General features: G+C 35.3%; 1 protein-coding gene across 5 annotated transcripts in view; it reads right to left on the bottom strand.

The window, feature by feature from the left end:
- The window catches only part of LOC149793042 (neural cell adhesion molecule 2-like), a 166,735-nt gene that overhangs the window by 52,930 nt on the left and 101,653 nt on the right, over positions 1 to 12,152 (bottom strand). For 3 of the 5 annotated variants that reach the window (XR_016422704.1, XM_089966936.1, XM_089966937.1), the window contains exons 14-15: positions 11,781 to 11,911; positions 7,474 to 7,675 (exon numbers count right to left, since the gene is read on the bottom strand). Coding sequence is in view for 3 of the 5 variants with exons in the window: in XM_089966936.1 (XP_089823062.1) it covers positions 7,474 to 7,675; positions 11,781 to 11,911 (333 nt within the window). In the remaining 2 variants the exon portion in view is untranslated. Of the gene's footprint in view, positions 1 to 2,979; positions 3,013 to 7,473; positions 7,676 to 11,780; positions 11,912 to 12,152 lie in introns of all 5 variants that reach the window. The other 2 variants (XR_016422703.1, XM_089966935.1) reach the window with 1 other exon arrangement.

The following is a 12,152-nucleotide window of genomic DNA, read 5'->3' on the forward strand; positions in this document are numbered from 1 at the left end:
ATCTAACATCTCTTTTAAAGAAAAAAAAAACATATAAGGAAAATTATATTATAAAAAGCCAAGACAAGACCTAAATATTGTAGAACTCCATAATGTCTGGCTATGTGAATTTCACCACGCAAAAACCTTTTCTCTAAAATCAACACACATAGATTCAGTGGGCAGAGAAACTTCTCTCATGTTTATCTTTACAATCAACACACACATATTCAGTAGGCAGAGAAACTTCTCTCATGTTTATCTTTACAATCAACACACACAGATTCAGTAGGCAGAGAAACTTCTCTCATGTTTTTCACAACAATCAACACGCATAGATTCAGTAGGCATAGAAAATTCTCATGTATTTTGCTACAATCAACACGCATAGAATCAGTAGGCAGAGAAACTTCTCTCATGTATTTCACTACAATCAACACACAGATTCAGTAGGCAGAGAAACTTCTCTCATGTATTTTGCTACAATCAACACACGCAGTTTCAGTAGGCAGAGAAAATTTGCACGTTTTTCTTTACAATCAACACAAATAAACTCAACAGGCAGATAAACTATCTCTTGTTTTTCTGTACAGTCAACACACATTAGCTCAGTAGGCAGAGAAACTGAAAAGTCTCTCTTGTACTTTCAAAGCTGCCTTCCTGTTTGGAAACACACTTTTGAAAATCTTTACTTTTGCCAAATCAAGTCTGATTGGGGTTTCGTAAAAAGAATTTGAGAAACAAATTTTCATACTCAGTGTATTTTGGTAACATGACTTAAAAAGAGAACAGAAATTATACACTGTAATGAATTTTAACTGAGCAACTAGATTGCAGTATTGTAAATGCAAGTTAGTACAAATGTTTAATTAACTACCCTTAATCAAGAATTTTTCTGTTTACTTTATAAAAGTTCACTATAAAATGGCAGTTGAAAAGACTTCTAAACTTGTTTGAAACAACCCCTGTACCACATACGAGTGCAAATACACGTCTTTCAGATCATACTGTTTGTCCCAATTTCTTTGCTAATGATAAAATGTTACCACAACTGTTCACACACAACACAATGAAGAATTTAAGTCAGTATCTGATTGAACTAAACCCTTTTTTTCCAACCTAATTGACACAGCCAACATAAAAGTGCATCTATTTTCAGAAAGAGGGGTTTTCTTAATGTAACCACTCACTTTATATCTTCAATACAACAGTCCATTGATAGGATTGCAAATGTATGAGTTTATTATTTGTCTACAAATTTGGTGTAACATTAGACATTGGGTTAAATAGTATCTTGCTTTGCTGGGTTGTTTTTTCTTCATATTTTCACTAAATGAGTGAACTCAGAATACGACCATGACCTTACAGTGTCTCTCGAATTCCACAACATAGCAATGTCCATATGTTTCTGAGCTACATAACAGCATTTAATGCTAAATCTTCAATAACGTAATATTTCAACTCTGCTTTCTATGAATTGTATATTTTCCAGAATATATTTACCCCATGGTTTATGAAAAGAGACAATCTAATAAAGTGGTACTTCCCAGACACAGCGATGTCCGACATTATTTCAGCATGACAGGTTCACTTATGGTTCCTTCCAAACTGATTTTTTTTAAAAGAAAATAATGTACACATGGCAGTTAAAATATTCATGCTACAATTCTATTCTTAAAGCACAAATTGCAATTTACATAAGTTTAAGTTTCAAAAAAAAGTTTATATTTTTATCATCAAAGCATAAATTATGGAAATCTGGAAGTAATAATTGCGGACTTACTTGGGAAAGGGTTAATGGCCAATCAGCTATCAAAACACAGCCTGTGAATGTGCAAGAGTTTTGTCTGTGCAATTGATATCAACACAAACTATTTAATAGCTTGAAGCTTACTTTTTGCCTTGAGCTGTATTTTTATCATAACACTGAACTAACCTGGCCAAGGCAAGGGAGCATCTAAAAAAGGATGGCCATTCAATGTTTCTCTAAAAATAATCACAGGGGCAAAGTTGTTTTCACTTTCCTAATAGAAGGTGAAGTTGACATCTTTTAGGTGACTTAGTCACCCACTTAACCCCTGCAGGAAGAGAAACTTCTTTCCTATTTTCTCTACAATCAACACATAAACTCAGTAGGCAGAGAAATGTCTCGTTTTTCTCTACACTCACCATGCATAAACTCTGTAGGCATCTTTCAGAAGAATGTAATTTTGTCCAAGACATTAATCAAATGCTTGAGCTTTGGTTCAAAATACTTTGTTTCTGAGATATTTCATGAGACATGGCACTAACTATACCTGCTTACAAGTTCCGTCAACTGCAAACTGCACTGACCCTGCTCTGCCATCAAAAAGTTTTGGCAGATCTCGGTCTATACGCTGTAACAATCATAATCAGTATAACAAAAAACAATGACCCTGATCTGCCACTATATTATGTAATAGCATATCAGGGTCTATACTGTTTGCAGTTGGACTTGACTTATAAGCGAGTACATAACGATAAGAATTCAACCATGTTATTAATAATGCAAAAATGTTAGCGGCAGTGAAAGGGAAACAAAAATGGCTTTGAAACATTCAAACCTGCCAAAACTTCAAGATTTCAACTCAATATTATATATATATCAGATGTCAAGACAATAAAAGATGATGTATTTTTCTTTCTTCGTAATTTTGGAAAATATTAGTTTTACGTAACACTGAATCAGAATTTCTGACCTAACTTGATACGGTTGAATTCTCATAGCATTTTCAAAGTTTGCTGGTTCTGTTTTTACAAAGTCTGAACTTGTGTAGAAAAGTCTAAGAAATATTTAATCAAAACCTATGCCCTTTTGCAAGCAATCCTTCCAATCTGTTCTGACTTTAAAACTAGATACAAGCAAACTTGCTACCACTTCAAAACAAAACTGCAGTTAAAATTTGTACCGTTATGAAAAACTAATAAAGAAAAGACTGAAAACAATGTAAAAGGTCTTATCCTTTTGTAGTCTCTTACCCTCTGTATCATTGGATGGAAAAATTACTTCTCCTAAAAATCACAGACAATTCAATTAATGTCGACTTTTGAATTTCTTAAAAAGTAGATTTCAGTTGACAATGAAAAAATTAAATAAATAAAAATGGAAGAAAAAAAGACACAAAGTGAGATCATGACAAATGTATGTATATATATATATATATATATATATATATATATATATATATATATATATATATATATATATATATATATATATTTAAGTCCTTGGTAGTGACTGAAGCCCTACTGGGTGAAAAGAATTTCCTTTAATTTCAGTTAAGACCATTTCTTCCTTTTATCTGTTGAGGGTTGAAACCATTTCTGATATTCTTCAATGATGACAAGATTGTCAACTTAGCTGCTGTGGTGATGCACATACTGGATGTCAGAAGGGCACCATTTTCAAAAAAGGATAAAGTAGACATCATCATAAGTGGTTTGGTGAAAATCTCACGGCAAAATGGTCATCCATTGAGTTGAAGTAGTGACAAGATTTTCAAGACAGCCATCAAGGTAAGCATATGAAGTAATGCTTGTGGAAACACTACATTTATATAGCCATTCATTTGGTAAGTTGAAATGACACCATGGTGGACATATTGATACATCACAATTCACTCGATGAAAATCCTGTGTCGAAAGGACTTTCTATTTAAAAGGAATAGGAAAACAAGATTTTCAAGATGGACGTATAGCAGATATCTGATCAATACCATATCAATTTATGATCAACAAAGCATAAGAAGTCTTTCAGTGAAAAATTCCAAAACTTTTTGTTCCGATGGAGCTGTGGCAAGATTTTCAAGATGGTCAAAACAGGAGCCAAACTGGAAATCATACTGGCACCGTCTCATTTAGGATCAAATGTCTTGAGAAATCTTTTTGTGTAAACTCCATGTCAATATGACTTTCTTTTCAGGATGAGTAACAAACACAAAATTTTCTATATTGCCATATTGGCAGCTATGCTGGACATCAGACTGGCACCATTTACATTTAGGACTAACTACATTCATCATGAGAAGTTTATCAGTGAAACCCCATCTTAAGATGAACATGCAGTCTGGAGAAGTAACAATAAGATTATCAGGATGACTGTCAAGGTGGCCATATTGGATGTCAGATGGGCAAGATTTTCATTTATCACCAACCAGACATCATTAGAGTTTTCGTGAAAACTGCTTGTTAATGACCATCCATGTTGGAGAAGTAGCAATAAAAAGATTTGCAAGATGACCACTGTGGCCATATTTATAATCTCTTCATTCAGAACAGACCAGGTATAATATCAGAATTTTTCATGAAACCCCATCATGACATGATCATCCATTCAGGAAGAGTAATAATAAGATTAACAATATGGCCACATCAGAAGCCATACTGGATGTCCACATAGCACAATTTTCATTTAGGACCAACTAGACCATGGGGTTGAATTGTTTATTCAAGTTTCATGGCAATCTTCCAAAGAGTTTATGAGAAACAGCAATAACAAACTTGTGCTAACAGACAGACGGATGATGGATGAAAGTTGACAGACAACGAACAAAATAACATCACAAACTCTTCTGATCTATCACCAGTAGAGAAAATAACAGTGTGTAATGAAGGACTGTAGAATATAAGACACTGGCATGCTTATACGTGGTCTGTTTTAAAGACAATATAAGCTTGTATGAATACATGTGCATGCAATAACTTCTTTTTCTAGATCAAAATTAAACACATCTTGTTAATTGCAAATAATCACTGTGATTACAAGGTTAGTTATCACACATGCTAATATCAATACATGTTATTAATAAAACATTTTTTTTCCTAAACTCTTGCATGACATGACGGTGTTGACTTTGCCACATTTCATTTGATGACAGTCATTAGAAAACACCAGATATATACAAAAGATTACATATACTTCAAAATAATGAAGTAGTTAATATCACAGGGAAAACTTCACGTAAGTTGTACCCTGTACATGCATGGTTGTCTGTCTATAAAGAAATGAATTTTGACAAAAATTCAGTTATATACTCAAGATGTGTTTTGTGACCTTTTGTCTCTCCTGTATCTTTCTATACATCTTCATTCTCAGCATTCCCACTCATTATTGAAGATAGGGGTGTATGTACTCCGTAAGGGATCAAAACTGAGGGTACACTGATTAGGTCGTACAGTGGTTTGAAAACCAGATCTGTCCTACACAGTGTGTAATATATTTAAGGACTGATATTACTTTTATATCTCATTGGAAATTACAAACATATGACTAAAATCTTGATATGCCAAATTTATCAAGTGATTTGAATGATACTCATGTCATAATATGCCCAAAAAACAACCCAGGTCTCCTACTTGCAACTGAATTGAACGATTCCTAAGTTTAAACATGTCTAAAGAACAACCCAGGTGTCCTAACCTATATACTCGTTTTAATGAATCAACTGATGAAGGTCTGGGCTACCGTATGTACTTGCTTAATAAACCAACTGATGAAGGTCTGGGCTACCATATGTACTTGCTTAATAAACCAACTGATGAAGGTCTGGGCTACCATATGTACTTGCTTAATGAAACAACTGATGAAGGTCTGGGCTACCAGATGTGCTTGCTTAATGAAACAACTGATGAAGGTCTGGGCTACCATATGTACTTACTTAATCAATTGACGAAGGTATGGGCTACCATATGTACTTGCTTAATGAACCAATTGATGAAGTTCTGGGCTACCATATATACTTGCTTAACCCTTTACGTCATGCAAGCACCTTTGGTCACCTCTATTCCATTCGCATGGAAGCACCTGTTGACGTCTCTACTCCATTCGCATGGAAGCGTCTTTTGATGTCTGCTGTAAACATCAGCCATTTTAAGCCGGTTTTTGTAGTGCCACCTTCAGGGAAAACCCCCTATTAAATGCTACATTCATTGCTGCGAATGACAATTACTTCAGATCACATGGTCACTGTTTATGCTCTGGTCGATATCTGCTATTTAAAGTAACTGGTTCGTAATCTCCACTCTCCAAAATGGAAGTCGCGGATTTCATTCAGTACTTACGAAGTTTTCACGATTAGAATCACAACTATGAAAGATTCAATAACTTAGGTAAAGGCTCTGATATTGATGTAGGCAGCAATTAGTTTTTATAAATTATCAAATTCAGATGACTCAGTGATGTAGATGTGGACAAACACTTGTAAATTTCGAGTATGAGAAATGTCAGCTACGGTTGGTCATGTGGTCTCACTGACATGACGGTGAACGAGTTCTCTCAAGATTTTAAAGCACATAAAAAATTCTTCCGTGAAAAATAATTACACAGCTATAACAATCAGACTTTACTCTTAAATTTTTCCACACATAATAGATGTGTACCAAAAACGGGAAATGGTTGAAATGGCTGTTAAACGTAACATACACTAAACTGCTTAACAGTTAACAGGCAGGCCTATACGTATGGAGTCGAATAGGTAACAGGTGTTCTATTTATAGCACACTGCACTTTGTAACTATGCTCTATGAGGTAAAGGGTTAATGAACCAACTGATGAAGGTCTGGACTACCATATGTATTCGCTTAACCAATTTGTGATTGTCAGGGACTACTGCATGTACTTGGTTAATGAAACAAATGATGAAGGTCTAGGCTACATATATGAACCAACTCATTTAGGCTACCATATGTACTCACTAGCCTAGATGGGCAGTAATAATGAACAGCTATCCACAAGGTTCACACTTGGGTGTACATTATATAGTCACCAAATCGACAATGCTCACACTTGGGTGTACATTATATACAGTAACCAAATCCACACTGTTCAAACTTGGGTGTACATTATATGCAGTAACCAAATCCACAAGGTTTACACTTGTGTGTACATTATATACAGTAACCAATCAGAATACAATCATTATTTCCTGCCAATAATCTGGAAAATGCCATATAAATATGCTACTGTAACCACCAATGCATCCAAATGTACCGTTTAGCTAATTATGTAATGTACACCACACACTCCAAGACAATGTTAATTATCAACCGAGATGACATTTGTCTTCAATGAATCATTCCCAATTTATATTTCCAAGTATTTAGTCTTTCTTGGATTGAACTTATGGTTCTGTTTTCTATATGATTCAACATACATTCATACAATTTTATGGCAGAATAGACTTTTGGATCTGTATCATTCAAATAAGTATTTCTGTGGTGGATTTTGGCACAAAAATAACACAAGATGTTTTATATATTAAAAGCTAACCTGAAATTCCGAGTGGTTCATGCAACTGGTAAGAATAAACAATGACAAGATTTCTGCAGCTCCACCATACCCCTCCTTACTTCCAAATATGATACTGACATCTTACTATCTACTAATGCAGAAAAGTACACATTAACAGACTTTGTATCAAAATTACTATTCAGCCTGCACTGAATAAAAACAGGAGACAAAAAATTCTGACTTACCTTCTTTGGTCTTGAAGATGTAACTTTGCGGAGCAGATGTTCCCTGGGTGTTTACAGCCTGTACTTCTACCTGATAGTATGTTCCAGGTATAAGTGACGACAGTTGATATCTTACAGCTGAAGGGGGAATTTCGTCCACGTTGATAAATCCACTTAATGGCTTGGACAGTTCATACTGTGTTCTATTTGGAATGATTTCCACCTATGAGAAATAACCATTTGAAGATATGAACAGATCATTGCAGTGTAAATTTGACTAAAATACTAACAGAGTAATAAACCACTATAAAACCTCTCATAATGGATGTTCAAGGAATCACTAATATTTGTCTGAATGGTGTTTGTTCTTTATAATAATAGCATAAACAATAATAATAAATAATAACAACAACAACAACAACAACAACAATAATAATAATAATAATAGCAATATTCAGAGCCATTAGTGATGAATACATCCCAAAGTACCCTGCCTACTAAAATTTTATTGGAAGGACCTTTAAACATGAGTTAACTTGTACTAAGAAACAAAAGATAGAATAGGCAATCAGTCTGTCTAAATGAGGTCATGGAATGCTGAATATCTCATCAATATACAGATCTAGCTGATCTTGAGTCAAGTTATTCTCCAGAAGCCATAAAGAGCTCTCCCTTCTTAAAATGTGGTAGTCATGGTCCATAACCGCCAAGTGCATTATGTACTCAAACGAATTATGCAGATTAACGTAAACATATATAACTGCGAGAGTAGCAAAATATATGGAACTGTCGTATACAGGAAATGTCATTTTTTAAAAAAATAATAGCATTTTCAAAAGGAAATGAAGCAATAAGGCAAAGTTACACCTTGTTTTCTTTCAACCGTTACTGTTCTACAATGGAATGATTTTGGTCAAGGGGTCCATGGTAGTACCTTCTTTTACAATGACACACGTTATAATGGGGGGGGGGGGGGGGGAAGAAGGGCCATAACTCATGTAAATGATACAAAAGATTGCTGGAAATCAAACTTGTTTAAATTCATCTTATTCAAGACCACATCTGTATAAAGTTGCATTCCAAAGTAGGATCAAATCCAATTAGGCTGAAACCTAGTAATCCTGGATTAAGTAATGCTGCAGAAGGTAAATCATGTTTCTCCAAGAACACAGTCACACTAACATTAGGATTAGTCGCTGCTACCTCCAAAACCATCCCTCACTGGAAGAAAAAAAAAAAGACTTCCGGTTTTTACATCAATTAGACAAAGGGAAGTAACTCTTACATGTTACTCCCCTTGTTATCGCAAAGTGGCAACCAGTATCTCAACCAGTTTAAGCTTAAGTGAATGCTTTAACTGGATGCTTGTGCTGCAAATAACTTGGATCATCCAACTGTTTGAAGAGAATAGGCTGATCCAAGTCAGGTGAAAAAGAAATCAGGACCTTAGCGGTGACCAGAATTGAAAAGTCACTGCTGTTTGGAAGATGGTTTAGATGAGACCTAATTTTCTCTGCCCCCCCCCCCCCCCCCTTGCCTTTAATTTATTTTTGGCCACAAAAATACTGCCACTGCTGAGAACCACTCATGCGATCTTCCTGGTAATATTAATCATAATCAACAAATGGTGAGCAGTGGTATCAGCTATTGATACGGTCTACCAAATCCCAAGCATGGTAACTTTTAGCCATTTCAGAAAGACAAAATATCATGTGTGATGCCTGGCCTAGTAGGGAGACAATTGACACAATGTTCCTGACCATTTCTGATGAAGCAATTAAGCACTTGTGGTGAGAAAGTTTGGGGGAGATGCCCATTATTTCTGCACTCTATGACAACTGTGTCCACTGGTCAGATTCTTCAGGCATGTCCATCTCAACATGGGAACTGACCTCCTCCTCAGAGTCCAGGGGTATAACATTCCATATAACAATGACAACACAGTAACTTTCTCCTTGTCTGATATGCAATCAGTAGGGACTAATTCATGTTCAGCAAAGAATATGGTGTAGCTGTGGAATGCTAGCCCACCATGATTGATTGCGCTGGGTCAGTTCGACTCCAGTTGTAATGCCAGTTCACTATGTATCATGGATATGGTTGACATGCTGGGTTTAGGACCTCATCTCTGTAGGGACTATATGGTTTTAGGACCCCACCACTGTAGGGACTATCAAAAGAATAAAATAAAAACAAACAAGTGCATTCAATAAAAATACCAACTGTTGAAATAATGCCAAACTGACATTTACTGATATGACCCAAGAAATCTAAAAAATTAAAATTTAATTGCACACACCAATTTTGCCAGTGAATATTCCAAGGTACAATATCAAAATCAAATGAACAATAATGAATGGTACAAAATGGCAAATAATTTCACTTGGAATCATGTAAATGTTGCATGCACAATCTGTATCAATGTCTTGACTTACTATATAACTGAAAATAGTGGTTGGTCAAAATCGGTACAAGTTTCATTAGTGAGGCATTGCCGACAGTGACAGTTTAAACTGGTTACATCCATTGGTCATCTTGTGGAAACTGGGAGTTAGTTAGCATGAAAAGGTTGCTTTCCTTTCTTGATACAATATATACTGAAAAATGTCTTTAAATCTTTCTGACTTTATTCTGAGGTTACAGAGATTAAGCTAACGTTAACGTGAACTGTTAATTTTTGTATGGAGACACAACCAGGAGTCAAGGAGCATAACTCTTGTAAATGACAAAATTATTCAAGGTCTTATAATAAAAACCCAGACACCAAGTTTGTAGATAAATTAACAAACCTTGGTCATGTTTGGCTGTAAAAAACCCTGACACCAAGTTTGTAGATAAATTAACAAACCTTGGTCAAGTTTAGCTGTAAAAAACCCAGACACCAAGTTTGTAGATAAATTAACAAACCTTGGTCAAGTTTAGCTGTAAAAAACCCAGACACCAAGTTTGTAGATAGATTAACAAACCTTGGTCAAGTTTAGCTGTAAAAAACCCAGACACCAAGTTTGTAGATAAATTAACAAACCTTGGTCAAGTTTGGCTGTAAAAACCCAGACACCAAGTTTGTAGATAAATTAACAAACCTTGGTCAAGTCTGGCTGTAAAAACCAGCCGATAAAATAGGACAGATAATCAAATGGCTCAACTCCTGTAAATGGTATGGAGAAATCTGGGAAATTAAATTCAAACCAGGATCAACTTGCATCATCTGAAACCAAGTCAGCAGGACATGCATATGGGAGTGAGCACAACTACTCCAAATGATCAAGTAGAACACTGGTAATTGAGCCATTAAAGGCCTCAATACCATAAAGCTGGATAACAAATATGAATGAACTCACACCAAAAATTGGTCAACTTATGCTGCAGAAACTGGACCAAGCGGAGGGCATGACTAGTAAATGATGCCACTTACTGCTGCAAATCTTACAAGGTCTCCTAATTATCAAGCAACATACCAAATTTGCGTGAACCCAACTAACTTGGTAAACATCTGATTTAGAAACCCAAGTTAGGAGGGAGGATAATCTGGGGGCACAATGCCTGTAAATGAAAACATGGAATGCTTAAAAACAAAAACTAATCCCAGTAATGTTCCCTTGTGACGGACAGGTATATGAATGAACAGACTGACATGTTTCCTAAGGGCTCTGCCAATTTCACTGAGTGGGGTTGCTAATTAAGAGAGGGTTTGTTTGTGTTCATACATATTAGTAAACACCCAAGGTTACATAATAATTACCATAATAAAACTAAGCAGGTCTATTTTAACTGCCTGTTACAACACAGCTGCCAACCCCAGAGTACAAAAATTATGACTGCTTATGACAAAAATACAGATTTTCAGGAACAAATACTCATTTTTAAAACTTTAATGCATATGTAACTATTTACAACATCTACAACCATCAGTAAAGTAGGACAATAACTTAATTATTTGATGTCAAAGTCACATGCATTCTTGCACTTTCTGAATGGGCACCCTTTTCCATTTAGAAGGGGCAAGAATGCAACACACACTCAGATACAGGCTGTTTATAGGAGCTTTTTCCACACTTTTCTTTCTTCAATCATTATTGATTCCAACAAATCATCCTTCAGTGATAATCTGAATTCTGTGCAATTGTTTTACTGAACTGTTTTCCTTCTAGGACAGGAGTAATAATTTGTGATTTTAATGTTGGCAAAAAGCCGTGTGAAGTAAATCATCAGCAACAATAGTAACTGATGAAGGTTCATTTCTAAAAGAAATTAAGAAAACCAAACTTGATCGAATTACATCAAAGTTTGAACTTGTACGTCTAGTTCAGTACCATTAATCTTCTTACCTCTCGATAATTGAGAATGTATTTCTGTATCTCAGATCCTCCATCATCTGGTTTATTCCACATCAGCAGGAATGATGTTGGACTCGTACTGTCAGGAAAAGGAGATGTAATCACCACTGACTGAGGGACACCTGCAAGAAACATAAGAATATAAAATTAACAGTGTCTACATCAATTAGCATGATTACTGTTGTGTTGAAAGAGTTAGATATGGTGCTGTAATATACATTGCAACAGCATGTCAATGACAATGTCATTAGGGAAAACAAATGTTGCCAGTTCTGTCATAAGGTGAGTAAACTATCTTTTATTTTTTATGTAGGCATCAATTTTCAATTTTGTGAAGTTCAACAACCATAAAATAAAAAATAC

Source organism: Sinohyriopsis cumingii, chromosome 8 (genome assembly GCF_028554795.1).
Source record: "Sinohyriopsis cumingii isolate HCF-2022 chromosome 8, ASM2855479v2, whole genome shotgun sequence".
In the NCBI taxonomy this organism is placed as follows: Eukaryota; Metazoa; Mollusca; class Bivalvia; order Unionida; family Unionidae; genus Sinohyriopsis; species Sinohyriopsis cumingii.